We start from the raw sequence: 18,530 nt of genomic DNA, 5'->3' as shown, positions 1-18,530 counted from the left end.
CAAACGGCTTATGTTGCATGTAAAATGCAATGTGGCATTGATTGTAGATCCCTTAATTCAGACAGATTTCCCCACGCAGACGCTGTGTGTCACAGGGGAATGGGCAGCATCACTTTTTACATCCAGTCATATTCTATGAAATTGCAACAAATTCGAACTTGTGAATATAAAAGATGCCATTGTGGGAGTGTAGTGAATAAAAAACAGCTTTCATGAAGCTCAAATCTTGAAAATCAGATGCTTTCTGGGTCTTCTTTAACTGTAAAAGAGATAAAGTATTAGAAATGGAGAAGGAAAGGAAGGAAAAAGCCATCCATTTACTGCTTAAGAATGTCTCTGCTATCGCGATACCTAAGGTCACATGTGTAGCCACTTGGGTTAATGATACTCAGTTTGTCCACAGAGTGGCAGTAGCAACTGTCTGAGAATCAGTCTCAGCTGGGGTTCCTTCTGTCTACAGAAAATGAAAGACAGACTGTTACTCAAATTCCACATGCAAAAGAAGCCTTCTTACATTAAATACCTGGGCATTTCAGGAAGAAGTTTTATTTGACTTAAATTGTGAAGGCAATTTCTCATTTGAGGAAAAGAAAGATATAACATGTTTCGGTTGAAATGTCAAGATCCTTTGATTGCACATGTAGTTTCCTAGGATAAATTATTCTAGCCAATGGAGCAGAAACTGGCTAATCAAAGGAACAGTGCACAGTTACACTTCTGTATGTCATTCTCTTTTTTGAAAATAATAGCTGGAATTTTTTTTAAAAGTGAAATTACAATTTACCACCTCAACCCAGAGGACGTATTAGCTTGATAACTTATTCACGGTTGCTGGTGAGTTCAGGCTTAACTATCAGCTGCCACTCACAAGTGTTTACACTTGACCTTTCCAAATGAGACCTCAAACGTCTTGGTAGTGGGTGGGTTTAAACAAAGCTGCCCACGCGAGAACCATTGTGGAGCTTCTTGCTCCCGGGCCAGTCACGGACAAGCTCATGACCAGCACACTCAGATGCGACAATCAGATAAGAAGAGGCAAGAGAAGACTTTCTGGGAAATAAAAGATCATTTTTGTGATTTCTTTACATTCAGATCATATTAATTAGATGGAGATAGACATTATTTCTCCTGTTTATGTAAAATAATTTAGACAATGAAGTCACGAAATTCATGAGAATAATTTAAAAACTGTTGGAACTTCCCAATGTTTTTCTTGGCATTCAGTCATTACACATAGAAATGTATACTATGCCGACTCCTAATGACTTAGCAGATCCCTCGGGCTTTGTTCCACAGGATGTGACATTTCCTCTGCCAAATTTTCCTGCCTCTTTTCCCAATCATAGGACTGCTATTCTCCCTGACAAGTAAAGAATGGCAAGATCTTTTATTAAAAAAGATGTTTTATGTATCTTTTAAATTTTTTAATGTATGTATCTGCCCCTGAAATTATTAAGAATGGCTTAATAATAATCCCTTTCATCTTACTGCAGAAGACACTATTGTAATAGCATGACTAGGAAGGAAACATAGCTAATTATTAAGATGAATCATTTAGCAAGGTGGGGAAAAATCCCTTGTGTGTAAAAATATCTAGTGATTGACATGTTACCAAATTTATACAAAATAAATTTCCGTGTAATTGAGACTGATTTTTCCTCTTAGATGGAAAGAACCATCCTGATCAGGACTGGTGTTGGGGGAATGTTTTCCTTATGAAATGAGAAACAGAGCTTCTGTAGGGCCATCCGAGATCAGGATGCTTGCTTCAAGATGCCACTCTGCCTCTCTCCCCACCTGCCAAGTGTTTCCTGCTTGGTATTGGCTGGTTCCTATTGGCTTATTGTAAGGATTTTGACTTCTACACTGCATGAACCGGGGAGTCACTGGAAGAGTTTCAGAGGTGCACCTTGGTAGACTTAGGCTTTCTCTGGATCTCATTGGCTGCTCTTACGAGTCCAGAATGGAAGAGGATGAGGACAAATGCAGGGGGATGTTAGGAGACCACTGGGCAGATCCCTGTCATTTCTCTCTCTGTGATTCCTTTTGCTGCCACTTTCTTCTTGTCCCCTTGGCTCCAGCCCCCTGCCCTCCTTGCTGTTTCTTGCGTCTGTGAGGCATGCTCCTGCCTCAGGCTCTCTGCCTGCTGTGCTGTCACCCCGCAGACCCACGTGACTTCCTCCTGAACCCCCTTCAGGCCTCTGGTCAAACATCACCCTCTCATCGAGGCCTTCCTTGACCACACTGCTTAAAATTGTCCCCCTCGCTTCACCTTACCACCTTCACTGCCTCATTTCTCCTTTGCACTTACTCACCATCTGACATGGTTATCCAGAGCACGAGCCCCACGAGGAAGGGTCTGTCTTGTCCACTGTTGGACCCCTGACACCCACCCCTAGGACTGGCCCACAGTTGGGAATTGCATGGCTGTCTGAAGCCAGCACCCTCCTGGTTCTGTTGTTCCCTGGAAGTGGGGTTCAGTGTACCCCACGAACCAAGGCCCTCATCTCAGAGGGCATGCACATGGTCGCCTCAACTGTGCATTCACACTGGGCTCTTCCTGCAGTTTACTCTCCTGTGTCAGATGCCCTTCAATGAAAGCAAGTACATTGCCACCGTGTCACACTTCTAGTTACCATTTTCTTTATGGTCCAGGTCCTGACCAGCTCTAAAGATGGGCCAGCTGCTGTATTTCCAAGAACCCCATGACTTCCAGGGCCCCTTGTTCCCAGGGAAGCCCCATACCCCAGTTGTCCTGTGCATAACCTCATGGGCCAGCACCTGGTAGCTGCTGGAAGGCTGGGCCCCTCCAGTCCTACCTCTAGTCCTGCCACTTTACAACTGAGCACCTCCCGCTGCAGCCTGCTGAGCCCTTCAGAGTCCTTGCCGCAGGCCCTGTTTACTTTTTCCTGAGAAGGTATCTGTGATGCCAAAGAGAGAGAAGCAGCATTTGCTAATTTGGATAAAATGTTTCTTTTGGAAGGGCAAATTGATGTACAGTTGTCCCTCAGTATCTGTTGGGACTGGTTCCAGGACCCCTGTGGATACCAAAACCCTCAAATGCTCAAGTCCCTTATATCAAATAGTGTAGAATTTACATATAACCTAAACACTTCCTCCTGTACACTTCAAATCATCTCTAGATCCCTTACACTACCTAATACAATCTAAATGCTATATAAATCATTGTTATACTGTATTTTTTAAATTGCTTTTTTTTATTGTTGTGCTATTATTTTATTGGGCTCCCCTCTCCCCATCCTGCCCCAGTAATTTCAATCCAAGGTTAGTGGAATCCATGGATGCAGAAACAATGGATACTGAGGGCCGGCTGACTAGACCTATTTTTGTTGTAATTACTCATTCTCTTCTACCTCATTAAGCTTGATTCCTTCAAGCATGAATACCTGGTTGAATCTGCATAACCTCTTATTATCGACCTACCTTTGTTCACACACAAATGATTGCTGCTTAGAGCTCTCCTGCTAGGCTCCTTTGGTAAAATAAATTTTATTTTCTCAAGATAGAAAGAAATGTGATACCTTGCGTGTTCTGTGGTTTCCTTGTTTTGCTGGATTGCAAGTCCTTCAGGCTTAAACAAATATTCTGTACCCCAGCATCGGTGGTACCCAGCTCTCAGTTAAGAAAGAGATGTAATTAATGTGAATGCCACTCTTGGCCCCAGGCACTCCTGACTTGCCTCCACTGGGGACTGGTTCATACCCTCCTCTCCTGGCCTCAGTTTCCACACCTCTTAGTGAGGCCTTTGCCTTATACTTCAGAAATATTGTCAGTATGACTTTGAAGATGAAAGTTCGCCCCCAAAACCACTCTCTGTTATCACTGTGAAACCAGCGATGGAATGGAAAAATGGATTTCTGAGACATTTTAAATTATTCCTTGCTTGTCTTTAGAGGCAAAAATCAGATAACAAAGCTTATCAATTACACTTTTGTTTTTACTCAAAAACTCATGACTACTCACTCAAAAGCTCCTTGTTCTTATCTTAAAACATTGTTTACAGTGTCCCAGATGAATGGCAACAAATCCTGGGGTTTGGTGTTTGGATGGTACATTTATTTCCTGGGGAAAGAAGTAACAGTTTGAGATGGAGCAGGGTTGGGGTGGGAAAATACTTCTCATTCTGAGGAATATTTAATTTTGCCAAGATGAGCATTCCTAGTTCTTAGTCTATTGATGAAAATAACTATGGTTTGTTTCTGGAACTTTTGACAAAAAAATAAATAACTTTGCAGCCTAGGGAGTTTGGTTTTAAAATGCAAACACAGGAGTTATGTGTTGAGACTTGGACAGGGTGTCATTTTCTTTTTAAAGGGCAGCAGTATGATTCTTTGATTTGTCTTTGTTATCTTGACTTTTAATCCAGATTCCTGGGCAGTTGGTTAGCCCCAGGACATCTCCAGGGGCAGGTGGCCTGGCCTTGGCACACTACCCAGTAAATCTCTGCCTGAGAGGATGCTTCAGCTGGGAGGCCAGCCTGATTTTTAAAGGCAGAATTGGACTATTTACTCTAAAACACTTAGTAACACACACTGTTTAGAAAGAAACATTCCTATTCTGGGAGGTCAGAGGAGACACACAGAAGTGTCATTTACTTCTAGTGTTTTCTGGTAGAAGCTATGAAACTGAGTTTACTCTCTGGAAATTTGTAGTTTATTTTCTAGAAAATTGCATTTTATCACTGCAAAAAGGATTTTATTTCCAAGTGAGTAGGCTTTTGAGCAAGAGTTTTGGAGTCACAGAGACGGAGTTAAGAAAGTGATAATGTGCAGTGGCGATTCTCAAGTTCAAGGAGGAAAAATAACATGCTTTTATTGGGAGACTTTGTAGAAGCCAGCAGTTTCTTGGCACCAAATAAATAATTTTGTTGTGAATCGAGGGAGAATTATCCATAGTATTTTTTACTAACCAAAGAAATGCAAGGAGAATTATAATTCATCAGGTTTTGATGGTCAGGAAAGCCAAGCTGTGTTATTAGGGTCATGACAATCACAGACATTACGGATGGCTGACCTGTAGTGTGTTTGTGTGGATAGAGGGCAGACAGTAGAGTGTGAAATATATCACAAATTTATGCCAAATAATCTGGATAATTACTATTGCTTAAAATTTAAGTGCACAGCTAGAAAAGTGGGTAGTGATGCACTACGGTCTTGCTGAACACTGGGTAAGAAAATCATGGCAAACGCTGAGTCTGTTTTGGAAATGTTCTAAAACCAGACTATTAACACAGTGAGCCATTTTAAATGTGGCTTGCTACGTGTTTGGAGAGAAACACATACTCTTTTATTAGGAACATGAAACAAACTCTTTGAGCCGCAGTATCACTGCGAGTGAGTTTAATTGCTGGGATTAATAAATCACAGCTGCGAACGTTAAATTCTTGGCAGGATTCTTTATTCAGCTGTTTTCCCCTTGCCCCATTACATTCCAGATTTACGGTCTGCATTATGTCTGGAGCCAGAAGTAAGCTTGCTCTTTTCCTCTGCGGCTGTTACGTGGTTGCCCTGGGAGCCCACACCGGGAAGGAGAGCGTGGCTGAACATCACGAGGCTGAATATTATGTGGCTGCCGTGTACGAGCATCCATCCATCTTGAGTCCGAACCCTCTGGCTCTCATCAGCCGCCAGGAGGCCTTGGAGCTCATGAACCAGAACCTTGACATCTATGAACAGCAAGTGATGACTGCAGCCCAAAAGGCAAGAATGCTTCTCAGAACCTGAGTTTCTCTCGTAGAACACAACAAATTGCTCTTTACCCCTTGATCAGTGGTTGGGTAATCCCAGGCTTCCTACCACCCTCTGAAAAATCATCCAACGAGCGGGTGTGGTGGCTCACACCTGTAATCCCAGCACTTTGGGAGGCGGAGGCGGGCAGATCACGAGGTCAGGAGATCGAGACCATCCTGGCTAACACAGGTGAAACCCCGTCTCTACTAAAAACACAAAACATTAGCCGGGCGAGGTGGCGGGCGCCTGTAGTCCCAGCTACAAGGGAGGCTGAGGCAGGAGAATAGCGTGAACCCGGAAGGCGGAGCTTGTAGTGAGCTGAGATCCGGCCACTGCACTCCAGCCTGGGCGCCAGAGCGAGACTCCGTCTCAAAAAAAAAAAAAAAAAAAAAAAAAATCATCCAGCTAGTTAACCTGAGTTGAATTAGTCAGTTGGATTAGGAGCCTTACCCCTCAGAGAGTGGTCCATGGACCGGCAGCATCAGCATCCCCTGGGAGCTTGTTAGAAATGCAGGATCTTGGACTGCACCCCAGACCTACCGAATCAGAATGTGCATTTTAGCAGGATCCCCAGGCGATGCTTTCACACGGCAAGTGTGAGAAGTCCAGGACTAGATCGCCGCTTCTCAAGTGTGGTTGTACATAAGAATCACCCAGGAAGTGGTAAACAGTGTGGCTGCCTGGGTCCCGGAGAGTCCGTTGTAATTGGTGTGGAAGGGGTGTGGACTGGGCATTGGGATTGTTTCAAGGCTCCCCAGGGCAGTCTAATGTGCAGAAAAATTTGAAGATGACTGGGCGTGATGACCTCTCTGAGTCATCCAAAGCCTCACTGAAGTAGTAAACATCTGCAGGAATGCCTTTTGCTCCCTTCAGACTGTTTGGGGCTCGTTTCCGGTCTCTGTGTCAGACTGTGAACAGTCTGAGACCTTTGCCCAGACAGAACAGACCCCAAACTGACAAAGGGAAGGTCAGTGCCAGCCTTTGTGAAGGCTTCCTGGTTGACCTGAATTTCTTGCTCCCTCCAGGAAGGGTGGGGACAAAGGAGAGGCCCCCTGGGGGCAAAGAGGGAAATGTGGTGCCAGAGGTTGCCTAAGAAAATGCCCTGCTGGAAAACACAAACCCAAAGGGAAGTTTGGGCTGTAACTGGTGCAGGGTGACCAAGCGCAACTGCTTGAGGAAGCTCTGCTGTGCCTCAACAGGATGTAAACTCATTGTGAGCAACACTTTCCTGCTCTCTGGGAATGTAAAGGGCAGAACCAGCCCTGCCAGCAGGTCCTGCCCCAAACAGCCCCTGCCTTAGAGCAGGGCGGTCAGGATGGCCTGGACAGCCACAGCAATTTAAAAAGTGCTACGTTTTAAAAGTTTAGTCTATAATACATGTACAAAGGCTATGTGTACGGGGTGGGGGGTGATTTTAGGGGGGTGTGTATGTGGGTATAACATGATGTTGAAAGGCAACTTGAAGACTTGGTCCAGCTTCTGATGGGTGACACTTCTTTTTTTTTTTAACCAAGATCAACTTTTGCAAGGGTGATACTTTTCTTTAGTTCCAACCTGACATACGGTTTCTCCTTGAACACCTTCAGTGGCTCAGAACTCTCAGTCTCACAGGTCCATTTGTTCCAATGGTGGGAACTTCTGGACAGGTCTTCCTTTCAATGAGCAGCAGTCAGCCTCCCTGTAACTGCCACCATGATTCCATCCTCAGAGCTAAAGGGAGCAGGCCGTGTCCCTTACCACGACATGCCATCTTCTCCACCTTTGAGGGCAGCTGTCATGACCCCCGGCATTTGTCCCCCAGGCTGTATCCTCAGTCTCTTCCACAGTTCCTTAGGAGACTCAGTTTCCAAACCTTCTACTAAAGACTTCCACGTGTTCTCTGTGCTCAGAACTGTATGTAGCTCTCCCGATTCTAACAAGGGCAGGATGGAGAATTCTCACCTGTCTCATTCTAGATGTTGTCCCCAGAAAACCACTGGCAGCCACACGTCTCACTGTGGGTGTATAAGGCACTTGCCGTCAACTAAAACACCTTTTCACACGAGCAGACACACATGCTGCTGTTGCCATCCTGTACTTATAAAGGTGATTGATTTAAGCTGAGGGCAAGACTTCACATTTATGCTGTTAAATTTCATCATTCCAGCCTGTTGGGCTATTTAGGGATCTTTACTGACATCCCAAGTATCAGTTACCTTTACGTCATTCACACATTTGATACACACCTGATTTATGTCTATGCTGACGTCAGTGTAAAAAAAACCCAGGCTATGCCCTCAGACCTCCTGATGACACTGATCTCCTAGAGGGCAGGCATTCTCTTGATAGAGATGTTTGCCTGCATGGCACTGAGTCCAGCACCTGAAATGTCATCTGCCTCTTGCTTCCCTCCCCCGTCCACCGAACCATTCTGAGACATTTGGCAAATGACACACTGAAACCCAGACTGTGACTGTAGAATTCTCCTGCATTCACCTTTCCATAACCTGCCCCCAAAGGAAGCACTTAACACGGTTTTGTTGAATCCATGCCAGCTGCACAGCGTCACTCCGTCTCTATTTGTTTTCCAGGACCAGGATGAAGCTGTTGATGTGATCACTTTTAGAATTTACAGATATCTCAGTTCCCATACCTGGTTCTATGTTTTGTGTTGGTTTGTTTTCCAGCAGCACTTTTATTTTTCCTTACATGATGATGTGTTGCTGGGGCCTAATGTTCTCACATGACAGTAGAAAACCAGAATTTGTTGCCCTCTCTTTAAAGAATCGAGAATTGCATACAGAAAAACCTTACATAAATTAAAAAGGATGAATACATTTACAGGTGTAAATGCAAACGACTTTCAACTCAGACCAGTAATGCAAACGACTTTCAACTCAGCCCATGGTGTTCCGGCAGAAAACATCAGCTAAGAAAGGAAGCTGGGTCCTAAGTCTTGGACTTTCCAAGCCTTACAGACCAGCAGCACAGAAACTACTGGTTCAGGAGCCCTTGCCAGTCTCTAGAGAAATCCCAGAACACGCAACCCTGACACATGAATACCCTGCACAGATCAGAGACCGCTGGCCACGCAGACTCACCAAGCCACAGACTTGTCTTCCATAAGCACTTTCTTACCTTAGCCACAAAGTGACCAAGCCACATGTACTGAGGGTTGAAAATCAAAGATATGTACAGGGTATTAAGCAAATCTGGTTATATGTTTTAAAGCAACTTCTAAGACAAATTGATAGCAAGTTTGTGTGAAAGTTTTATATCAAAGTTGTGAGAGGTTCCTGAGCAAACCAATTGAAACACAGTCATGCATTGCTTCATGACAGGGATATGTTCTGAGAGGATGCATCATTAGGCCATTGTGTCATTGTGCATGCCTCATAGCATTTACTTACACAAACCTACATGGTAGGGCCTACTAGGCTATATGGTATGGCCCATTGTTCCTAGGTTATAAACCTTTACAGCATGTTACACTGAACACTGTAGACAGTTGTAGCAAATGGTAAGCATTTGTGTATGTAAACATAGAAAAGGTACAGTAAAAATTCAGTACTATAATCTTATGGGACCACCATCACATATGTGGTCTGTCATTGACCAAAATGTCATTATGCAGTGCATGACTATATTTCTGTCTCAGTAGAGGCATTCATAGGGGAAAAGCAGAGTCCAGTTTCAAGATGATTAGGCTGGGCAGTCACTTGGGTTTGTAACCTTCATTCCTCAGAAGGAGGGGGTTCTTGATCTCATTGAGGTCTACCAGAAAGTTGCTGAAGCCATTTATCAGGAATGCAAATTACTTCCTAGATATCCTCATCACATCAGACCCGAAGTTTTGCCCCAGCTCAGGTTTGGTTCCTTTCCTCATTCCTGGTCGATAATAATCTAGTATGTGTACATAATTTCAATGGTATTCTCCGTGAAGAACCATTTGGTGATCTCAAAGTTTTGTTTTTAATAAAGAAAAATATCTATCCACCTATAATTTTCAAAAATCTGAAAAGATGACTCATACAAATATAGAATGAATAAAGCTTTTATTTAATTCATTAATTAAGGAACCAGTAAGATGGTAAAGCTGGTTCAAAGGAAAATTTGAGGAATGGAAATGTGTATATCAGTCAGTCCAGTGATTGTTGAAATGAATTTCCTAATAGATGCAAAACTGGGTAATGTCCTGTAGGGCAATACAATTGTAATCTTTGAGGTGATCTTTTAAATAACAAAGTCAAACAGTGGTACATTCTGTAGCTAATTAAAGAGTAATGGAGTGAGCCTGTTACACAATACCCTAGTATAATTTGGAAAGGCTGCATCTCCATCTTTGCCTTATTTTTAGGTTTGTGATAATTTTTCTTTACACGGTCATTGCTAAGTGTGCAATGAGATCATACTGTACTGGAAGGAACATACATTGGTATAGTATTTCTGGAAAGCAGTTTGGTGGTGTGTGTTAAGAACTTAAAAGTTTAATTTTTAGGCCAGGTGCCGTGGCTTATGCCTGTAATCCCAGCACTTTGGGAGGCCAAAGCGGGCGGATCACTTGAAGTCAGGAGTTTGAGACCAGCCTGATGGTGAAACCCCATCTCTACTAAAAATACAAAATTTAGCCAGGTGTGGTGGCACATGTCTGTAATCCCAGCTACTCAGGAGGCTGAGGCACGAGAATTACATGAACCCAGGAGGCAGAGATTGCAGTGAGCCGAGATCACAACACTGCACTCCAGCCTGGGCGACAGACCAAGACTATCTCTCAGAAAACAAAACAAAACTTAAAACTCTAATTTTTATACCCTTTGACCTAGTAATTTCACTTGTAAGACTTTCTTCCAAAGAAATAATCAGAGATGCAATTAAAGATTTGTGTGAAGTATATAATTATGCAATAAGTGTTTTGAAAACACTATGCAGATGGTCACCACAGTTTTCTTTTTATTACAAAAAGTTGGGGACACTTCAAATTCCAATAATAGAGGATAAACGATGGCGTCCTCTTAAATATGATGTGGCCCCATTACAAATGTATTTTTGAACTTTTTTTTGTTTTTGTTTTGTGTGTGTGTGTGTGTGTGTGTGTGTGTGTGTGACTGAGTTTCACTCTGTCACCCAGGCTGGAATGCAATGGAGTGATCTCACCTCACCACAACCTCCGCCTCCCAGGTTCCAGTGATTCTCCTGTCTCAGCCTCCTGAGTAGCTGGAATTACAGGCGCCCGCCACCATGCCTGGCTAATTTTTGTAGTTTTAATAGAGATGGGGTTTCATCACGTTGGCCAGGCTGGTCTCGAACTCCTGAGCTCAGGTGATCTGCCCACCTGGGCCTCCCAAAGTGCTGGGATTACAGGCATGAGCCACCATGCTTGGTCATATTTTTTAAAGTTCTTAACGAGGAAAGTCAAGAAGTAAAACCATATATTTATTATGATCTCCATTATATACACATATACACGTATACAGAGAGAGAAAAAATAATGAAAATAACCAAAATATTAACAATAAGTATCTGTGTTATACAATTATGATTTTTTCCCCGTTTTCCAAATTTTCTACAGTTAAACTTTTGAAGCTTTTATAACCAGGAAAAAAATATAAAAGTTTGAAATGTATTCCAGAAATAAGTGTCTCAAACTTTGCTAATTTGAATTATTCATGCCTTCTCTGCCTGCCTTCTCCACCTTCCTCCCTGGGGCTGGTATTCCCGGCTTGACATTTTAAACCCTGTAAGTGGAGAGCAGTGGAAGAATGATGCCCCAGCCCTGAGAGCTGAGGGCTGCCCTGTTTGTTTGTATTTTTTTAGGTTGCTGTAAATGTCACAGGGAGCCCCAGGCCATCACAGCCAGGAAGCACAAGATGTTACCAAGTGTGGGAAAAGGCCTTTAGGGTGGTCAGAGTCCCAAAGGGAGCCTCCTAATTCCCAGCTGGGGAATGGAGATTTCAAGTGAGTTCTTGTTTCCAGGCTGAGATCAACACACTTGCCTCTTACCCACTGGCCCAGTGGGTCCTAACCTTGGCTACAAATGAGAATCACCCGGGGGGCCTTTAAACAAACACTGTTGCCAGTATCCCGCCCACAGTCAATTAAATCAGACTTCACAGGGGAGGGCCCCAGCATCAGTGCTTTTCAGAAGTTCCCCACCTGATTTAGATGCACAATGAAAGTTGACAACCACCAGACCGAAGATACCACATGTGTTAATGGGCCCAGTGTATTCAGGGCCCTGTAGTCAGCCCCATCTCCCCTGGTGCTCTAAGAACTCTAAATCCTTTCTAGCTATTTGCTTGTCAAACTCCTGAGCTTACTCTCATTCCCTCCTTCCCTCACATGACCCCAGGCACAGTTAATGGTTGTTCCTAGAGGACTTTGTCTTTGTTCCTTGGGGATCAGGTGAAGCGAGACAGCATCCCCAAGACTAAGGTCTCTGAGGAGAGTAAAGACACCGTCTCTGTGCCTCTGGGTCTGGTACAGTAACTTCGTGATGGTTGCCGAGTGAATGAACAGAAGAATGAACAAATGCAGCGGTGCTTCCCATCGTCTCATAACAGACTATTCTTCGATGTTTTCCTTTTCAGGGTGTACAGATTATAGTGTTTCCAGAAGATGGCATTCATGGATTCAACTTTACAAGAACATCCATTTATCCATTTTTGGACTTCATGCCGTCTCCCCAGGTGGTCGGGTGGAACCCATGCCTGGAGCCTCGCCATTTCAATGACACGGAGGTGATTTTGGCCTTTTTCCTCCGTAGGCTGAGGGTACACAGAGACAAACTAAGTCAGGGACCAGGAGCTATGACATGTTAACTGAGATCGAAAGGAGACCTTAGGATCCCAAAAATCCAACCCAAACTCCCAAGGATCCACGTGCCACATGTTCATTCCATTAAAGAATGTCTGACGTTACAAGGCACTTATTCATCTATGGATCTTTCCATTTATTAATTACACAAGAAATACAGGAATGTATACTTAAACCAAACCAAAACAAACCAAAAGTTAAAAAACAAAAGTTCATCTTCACCACAGCCTGCCCCTCATCCTATGCCCTTGCTTAGAGAAACTGCCATCAACAATTTGATGTGCATTCAGCTGTATTCTCTTCTATGAATTTCATAGTTATTGACATCCTCTTTTTTATTTATCTATTTATTTATTTTTTTGAGACGGAGTTTTGCTCTGTTGCCCAGGCTGGAGTACAGTGGCGCAATCTAGGCTCACTGCAAGCTCCGCCTCCTGGGTTCATGCCATTCTCCTGCCTCAGCCTCCTGAGTAGCTGGGACTACAGGTGCCCACCACCACACCCAGCTAATTTTTTTTTTTTGTATTTTTAGTAGAGACGGGATTTCACTGTGTTAGCCAGGATGGTCTCAATCTCCTGACCTCATGATCCATCCACCTTGGCCTTCCAAAGTGCTGGGATTACAGGCATGAGCCACCGCACTCGGCCTTGACATCCTCTTTTTAAGCATACTATATATGCTTATTCATTTTTAAATTTTTGCTATTACATTTTTGTAAACATGTTCAAGTCTTTCTGTAAAATAAAATTTTTAGAAATGAAATCCCTCAGGCCAGGTGCGGTGACTCACGCCTGTAATCCCAGCACTTTGGGAGGCTAAGGTGGGCAGATCACCTGAGGTTGGGAGTTTGAGACCAGCCTGACCAACATAGAGAAACCCTGTCTCTACTAAAAATACAAAATTAGCCATAGGTAGCGGTGCATACCTGCAATCCCAGCTACTCAGGAGGCTGAGGCAGGAGAATCACTTGAACCCAGGAGGCAGGGGTTGCGGTGAGCCAAGATCGCACCTCTGTACTCCAGCCTGGGCAACAGGAGCAAAACTCCGCCTCAAAAAAAAAAAAATGAAGAATCCCTCAAAGGATATATACATTTTTAATTATATTAAAGAGTACCAAATTTCCCCCTTAAAAAACTTTGATTTCACTTTACAGCCCCAGTAATACAGTATGAGTGCCTCTTTTTTCATCCTTTGGTCAATGCAAGATAGAATAATCTTTTGAGCCTGGGCACAGTGGTTCACATCTATAATCCCAGCATTTTGGGAGGCTGAGGCTGGCGGATAGCTTGAGCTTATGAGTTCGAGACCAGCCTGGCCAACATGGTGAAACCTTGTCTCTACAAAAAATACAAAAATTAGCTGGATGTGGTGATGCATACCTGTAGTCCCAGCCACTTGGGGAGCTGAGGTGGGAGGATGGCTTGAGCCTGGGAGGCAGAGGTTGCAGTGAAACAAGATTGTGCCACTGCACTCCAGCCTGGGCAACAGAGCCAGACGCTGCCTCAAAAAAAAAAAGAAAGAAAAAGAATAATCTTTTGAATTGTTGCCAGTCTTATGCAGGTGAGAAATGATAGCTATCTCATTGTTTTAGTTCACATTTCTCTCTCACTAATGAGACTGAGCATCTTTTGAGATGTTCGCAGGCCATTTTTCTTTGTTCTTCTGTGAATCACCTGTCTATATCCTTTGCACATTTTCAGTAGTGGTTGCTTTTTTCTTATTGATACATGATAGCTGTTTATTATGGATACAATATAAGTACTTTTGTATTTAAAAATTGTGAGAGCCAAGTACAATGGTGCACACCTGTAGTCCCAGCTTCTTAGGAAGCTGAGACGAGAGGATTGCTTGAGGCCAAGAGTTTGAGTCCAGCCTGGGCAATATAACAAGACCCTGTCTCTTGAAAAAAAAAATAAAAGAAGCAAAAGGAAGGATTTTAAAAGCTCATGTATTGATACCTTTTTTCCTCTAGGTGCTCCAGCGCCTGAGTTGTATGGCCATCGAGGGAGATATGTTCTTGGTGGCCAATCTTGGGACAAAGCAGCCTTGTCATAGCAGTGATCCAGGGTGCCCAAATGATGGGAGATACCAGTTCAACACAGATGTCGTGTTCAGCAATAAGGGAACCCTTGTTGACCGCTACCGTAAACACAACCTCTACTTTGAGTCAGCATTTGATGTTCCTCTTAACGTGGATCACATCACCTTTGATACCCCCTTTGCTGGCAGGTTTGGCATCTTCACGTGCTTTGATATATTGTTCTTTGACCCTGCCATCAGACTTCTCAGAGACTACAAGGTGAAGCATGTTGTGTACCCGACTGCCTGGATGAACCAGCTCCCACTCTTGGCAGCAGTTGAGATTCAGAAAGCTTTTGCTGTTGCCTTTGGCATCAACGTTCTGGCAGCTAATGTCCACCACCCAGTTCTGGGGATGACAGGGAGTGGCATACACACCCCTCTGGAGTCCTTTTGGTATCATGACATGGAGAATCCCGAAGGTCACCTTATAATTGCCCGGGTGGCCAAAAATCCAGTGGGTCTCATGGGTGCAGAGAATGCAACAGGCGAAACGGACCCATCCCATAGTAAGTTTTTAAAAATTTTGTCAGGCGATCCGTACTGTGAGAAGGATGCTCAGGAAGTCCATTGTGATGAAGCCACCAAGTGGAACATGAATGCTTCTCCCACATTTCACTCTGAGATGATGTATGACAATTTCACCCTGGTCCCCGTCTGGGGAAAGGAAGGCTATCTCCACGTCTGTTCAAATGGCCTCTGCTGTTATTTACTTTACGAGAGGCCCACCTTATCCGAAGAGCTGTATGCCCTGGGCGTCTTTGATGGGCTTCACACGGTACATGGCACTTACTACATCCAAGTGTGTGCCTTGGTCAGGTGTGGGGGTCTTGGCTTCGACACCTGTGGACAGGAGATCACAGAGGCCACAGGGATATTCGAGTTTCACCTGTGGGGCAACTTCAGTACTTCCTATGTCTTTCCTTTGTTTCTGACCTCAGGGATGACCCTAGAAGTCCCTGACCAGCTTGGCTGGGAGAAGGACCACTATTTCCTGAGGAAGAGTGGGCTGTCCTCCGGGCTGGTGACGGCAGCTCTCTATGGGCGCTTGTATGAGAGGGACTAGGAAAAGTATGTGGTCTGTGGGGCGGACTCTGGCCGTCATGGTGACAGCCTTGCACTTCCACAGGCTACAAGCCCTGGGACCACCTTTCTGCCTTAAGGGCAGGAGCCCACTTCTGTGGCACCAGATTCCACCCTGGGAACTGTAGAACGAGTAGGAGAGGCAGATTCCCTCAGTGGCTTTCTCTTAAACCTCAGTCATCGAGACATTAGCTGGTATTTTCTATTCACATTTATCTTTTTCAAGCCACATCTTCCTCTAACAAATCTCAGTATGCAATTGGTCTCAAGCTAAAACAAAAATAAATGTCAGTTTCTATTTTACACATCCACAAAGTAGTGGCTTAGGTTTTTTTTTTTTTTTTAATCTTGTTGATCAAGTGACTTACCCAGGACATGTAAATATTTCATAAGCCTTAAACATTTTCTGAGGTAAGAAACAAGCTCTCAAAGCAAAATCTCGATTAGAAATGGCCCCTGTGGGGAACTTTCCCATTCTGGCCAACCGGAACTCTATCCAGATGAAATGGCAGTGCTAGCGCCACCGGCAGCGTCAGAAATGTAGACCTTAAAGCGGCTTTTAAAAATAGAAAAGAAGTGTTCCTCACATCTGCCAGTAATGGAATTTTCTGTCAGTAAATGGAATGTGTAGGCAGGACCTGGAATAACTGGAGAGAGTGCAGCGCTTCGGGGTAAAGGGCGGGTGGGGACTGGAAAATGTTGAGACGGGGGCAGCCATGGGAAGGGATGAGTAATAGAATTCTTCCTGTACAACACAGCTCATCCGGGGATTCCAGGGACCTTAATACATCACAGTAGCTTTGGGCAAGAGTTGGGCACGTTGCCCGACTGTTCAGGATGGCTTGATGCTGGTATCATTTGATCCGGAGCCCTATAGAGGATCTCCTTGCTTAGCAGCGATGCTTGGCACCCCATAGAGGTAAGTTGCAAGGACTGCCATGAAGGGCATGGAGGGTGGCCCACTTGAGTCATGCATTTATTCAGTCACCCAACAGGCACAGAGCAGGAGCTTCCCATGTCAGGAATTCCAGATGCAAAATTAGCAGATTCAATATGGTGAAGACATTTTTAGTCCACTGATTTCTGTGTAATTTGTGTCCAACATTTCAGAGCCATTTTAAAAAGGATTTTGACTTCATGCCTAGTAGCTGTTTCAGATCATTTTTTAAGTGCAGAATGGATAGTCTTCAGTGATTTGCCTCTTAAATGTGGCCATTTAGTTTGAACCCCTTTTTAGTTTTTTAAACAGTATGTGCTTAAACATCACACAATTTTATAAAGCAAGAAAAAAAAAATGAAATGATCTCCCTATTCCCCCCACGGTGTAGGCCTTCAGATCCTTTTCTGGCTTTTAGGCAGGATAATTAACAACATGGATTCTACGGTCAGACTGATGGGGTTTCCATGCATGGCCTCACCATCTACCCCTCACTGGGAGACCTCGGGCCTCAGTTTTTTATTCGTAGAATGCATGTTGAATAAACCATGTGGGAAAAAGCAGAGCCAGCACCAGCCCCTGCTGACTCACTGATCCCTCGAAAAGGTCTGGGATGAGTCAAGTCTTCAGGGAATAAGCAGGAAGGACTTGAAATTCCTGAGCAAGCCCCGGGGTTCCCCACGCCCTAGGAAGTCCCTCTGGAAGGCGAGCAGGACCTCTCCCATCAAATGGCAGAGTTTGCTTTCCCGCCCAGTGCAGCTCCCACCAGGCGTGAGCTGGCAGGCCAGAAGCGGCCCCAGATGTGGCTGTCCACCGCTCACTCTGCTTCTCTGCCTCAAACCCCAGGGAGACAGAAATTACCTAAAAATGCATATCATTGCTTTATGCCAAGATGATTCAAATAAGCCTGAGAAAGAGAGGCCAGTTCTAAATACAGACTTGGCAGAACTACTTCACCCAGTAAACATCTAATAAGCACCTGCAAGATCCTAATTCCGCCCTTCTGGGCAGAGTACCACGAACTTTTCCTGAGTTATTTTCTACCTACAATTTAGAATGAATTGCTCGTGAAGTAGAATGAGGGGAAAAGCAAATAATGGTGGTAGAACAAAGTAATTTTTACAATTCAAAGAAGTGGCTGCCAGCTAACAGAACAAAGTAGAGGATGGGAAAATAAATCATTTTCAGGGAAAAAAATACAGCTATGACTAATGGTTGTGATACGCTTTCGTCGATTGTGATCCTGAAATTCAGGAAGCAAATGGCAATCTTGACCACAACATAGAGACAGGAAATCAAATGCATTTTTGGCTAAACCAGTCTTGGGGGAAGTAGCTTGGTTTGCGTGGTTTCTCATGTAGGTGCAGCTGTGCTTTTCTGTGGTTTTTCTCACATGGGAAGTGAGAGGCACAGTGAGCTGTATTCACACTGGATTTAAAAGCCCTGTTCTTAGAGAGGAAAAAACCACGCCTCCTCACAGACTGCCAAGTCCCAGAGCCCACCACGTCTGCTCCCAAGACACAGGCCTGTTCAGAGCCCCTGCTGAGGGAAACCCACCTAAGCCACTTTTCCCCACAGGTGGCCCTGCTTGGTACCTGTGCCCCCACCCCCCAGCCATGGCATATTGAACCAGGAGGAGGCACCCAGCCCAAGGCCAGCCAGTCAAAGCACTGGCTGGTAGCCCCGGAGGTGTCCCAGCACAGCAGATCTGCTCAGAGAGGACCAGCGGTGAGTTAGCCGCTCCGATTCTCAGTGAAACCCAGAACTGCTCAAGTGAAATGACCACTCAACAATTTCTCAACAAAGTGGGTTTATATAGGACAAAATAGAAAGGCATAAAAGTATGAAATGTATTGTGCACAAAGGCCTAGATTTGAGACAAGAGCTG

At 44.4% G+C, this 18,530-nt stretch overlaps 1 protein-coding gene across 3 annotated transcripts in view; it reads left to right on the top strand.

Moving 5' to 3' along the window:
* The window catches only part of BTD (biotinidase), a 114,156-nt gene that overhangs the window by 29,080 nt on the left and 66,546 nt on the right, over nucleotides 1-18,530 (top strand). For 2 of the 3 annotated variants that reach the window (XM_010356059.2, XM_030933600.1), the window contains exons 2-4: nucleotides 5,456-5,720; nucleotides 12,317-12,466; nucleotides 14,516-17,839. In XM_010356059.2, the coding sequence (XP_010354361.2) occupies nucleotides 5,472-5,720; nucleotides 12,317-12,466; nucleotides 14,516-15,688 (1,572 nt within the window). In that variant the 5' untranslated portion in view covers nucleotides 5,456-5,471 and the 3' untranslated portion in view covers nucleotides 15,689-17,839. Of the gene's footprint in view, nucleotides 1-5,455; nucleotides 5,721-12,316; nucleotides 12,467-14,515; nucleotides 17,840-18,530 lie in introns of those variants that run through there. The other variant, XM_030933605.1, reaches the window with a different exon arrangement.

Source organism: Rhinopithecus roxellana, chromosome 1 (genome assembly GCF_007565055.1).
Source record: "Rhinopithecus roxellana isolate Shanxi Qingling chromosome 1, ASM756505v1, whole genome shotgun sequence".
Lineage (NCBI taxonomy): Eukaryota > Metazoa > Chordata > Mammalia > Primates > Cercopithecidae > Rhinopithecus > Rhinopithecus roxellana.
Note: the sequence above shows the minus strand (reverse complement) of the source record. Positions and strands in the feature narration are given on the sequence as shown.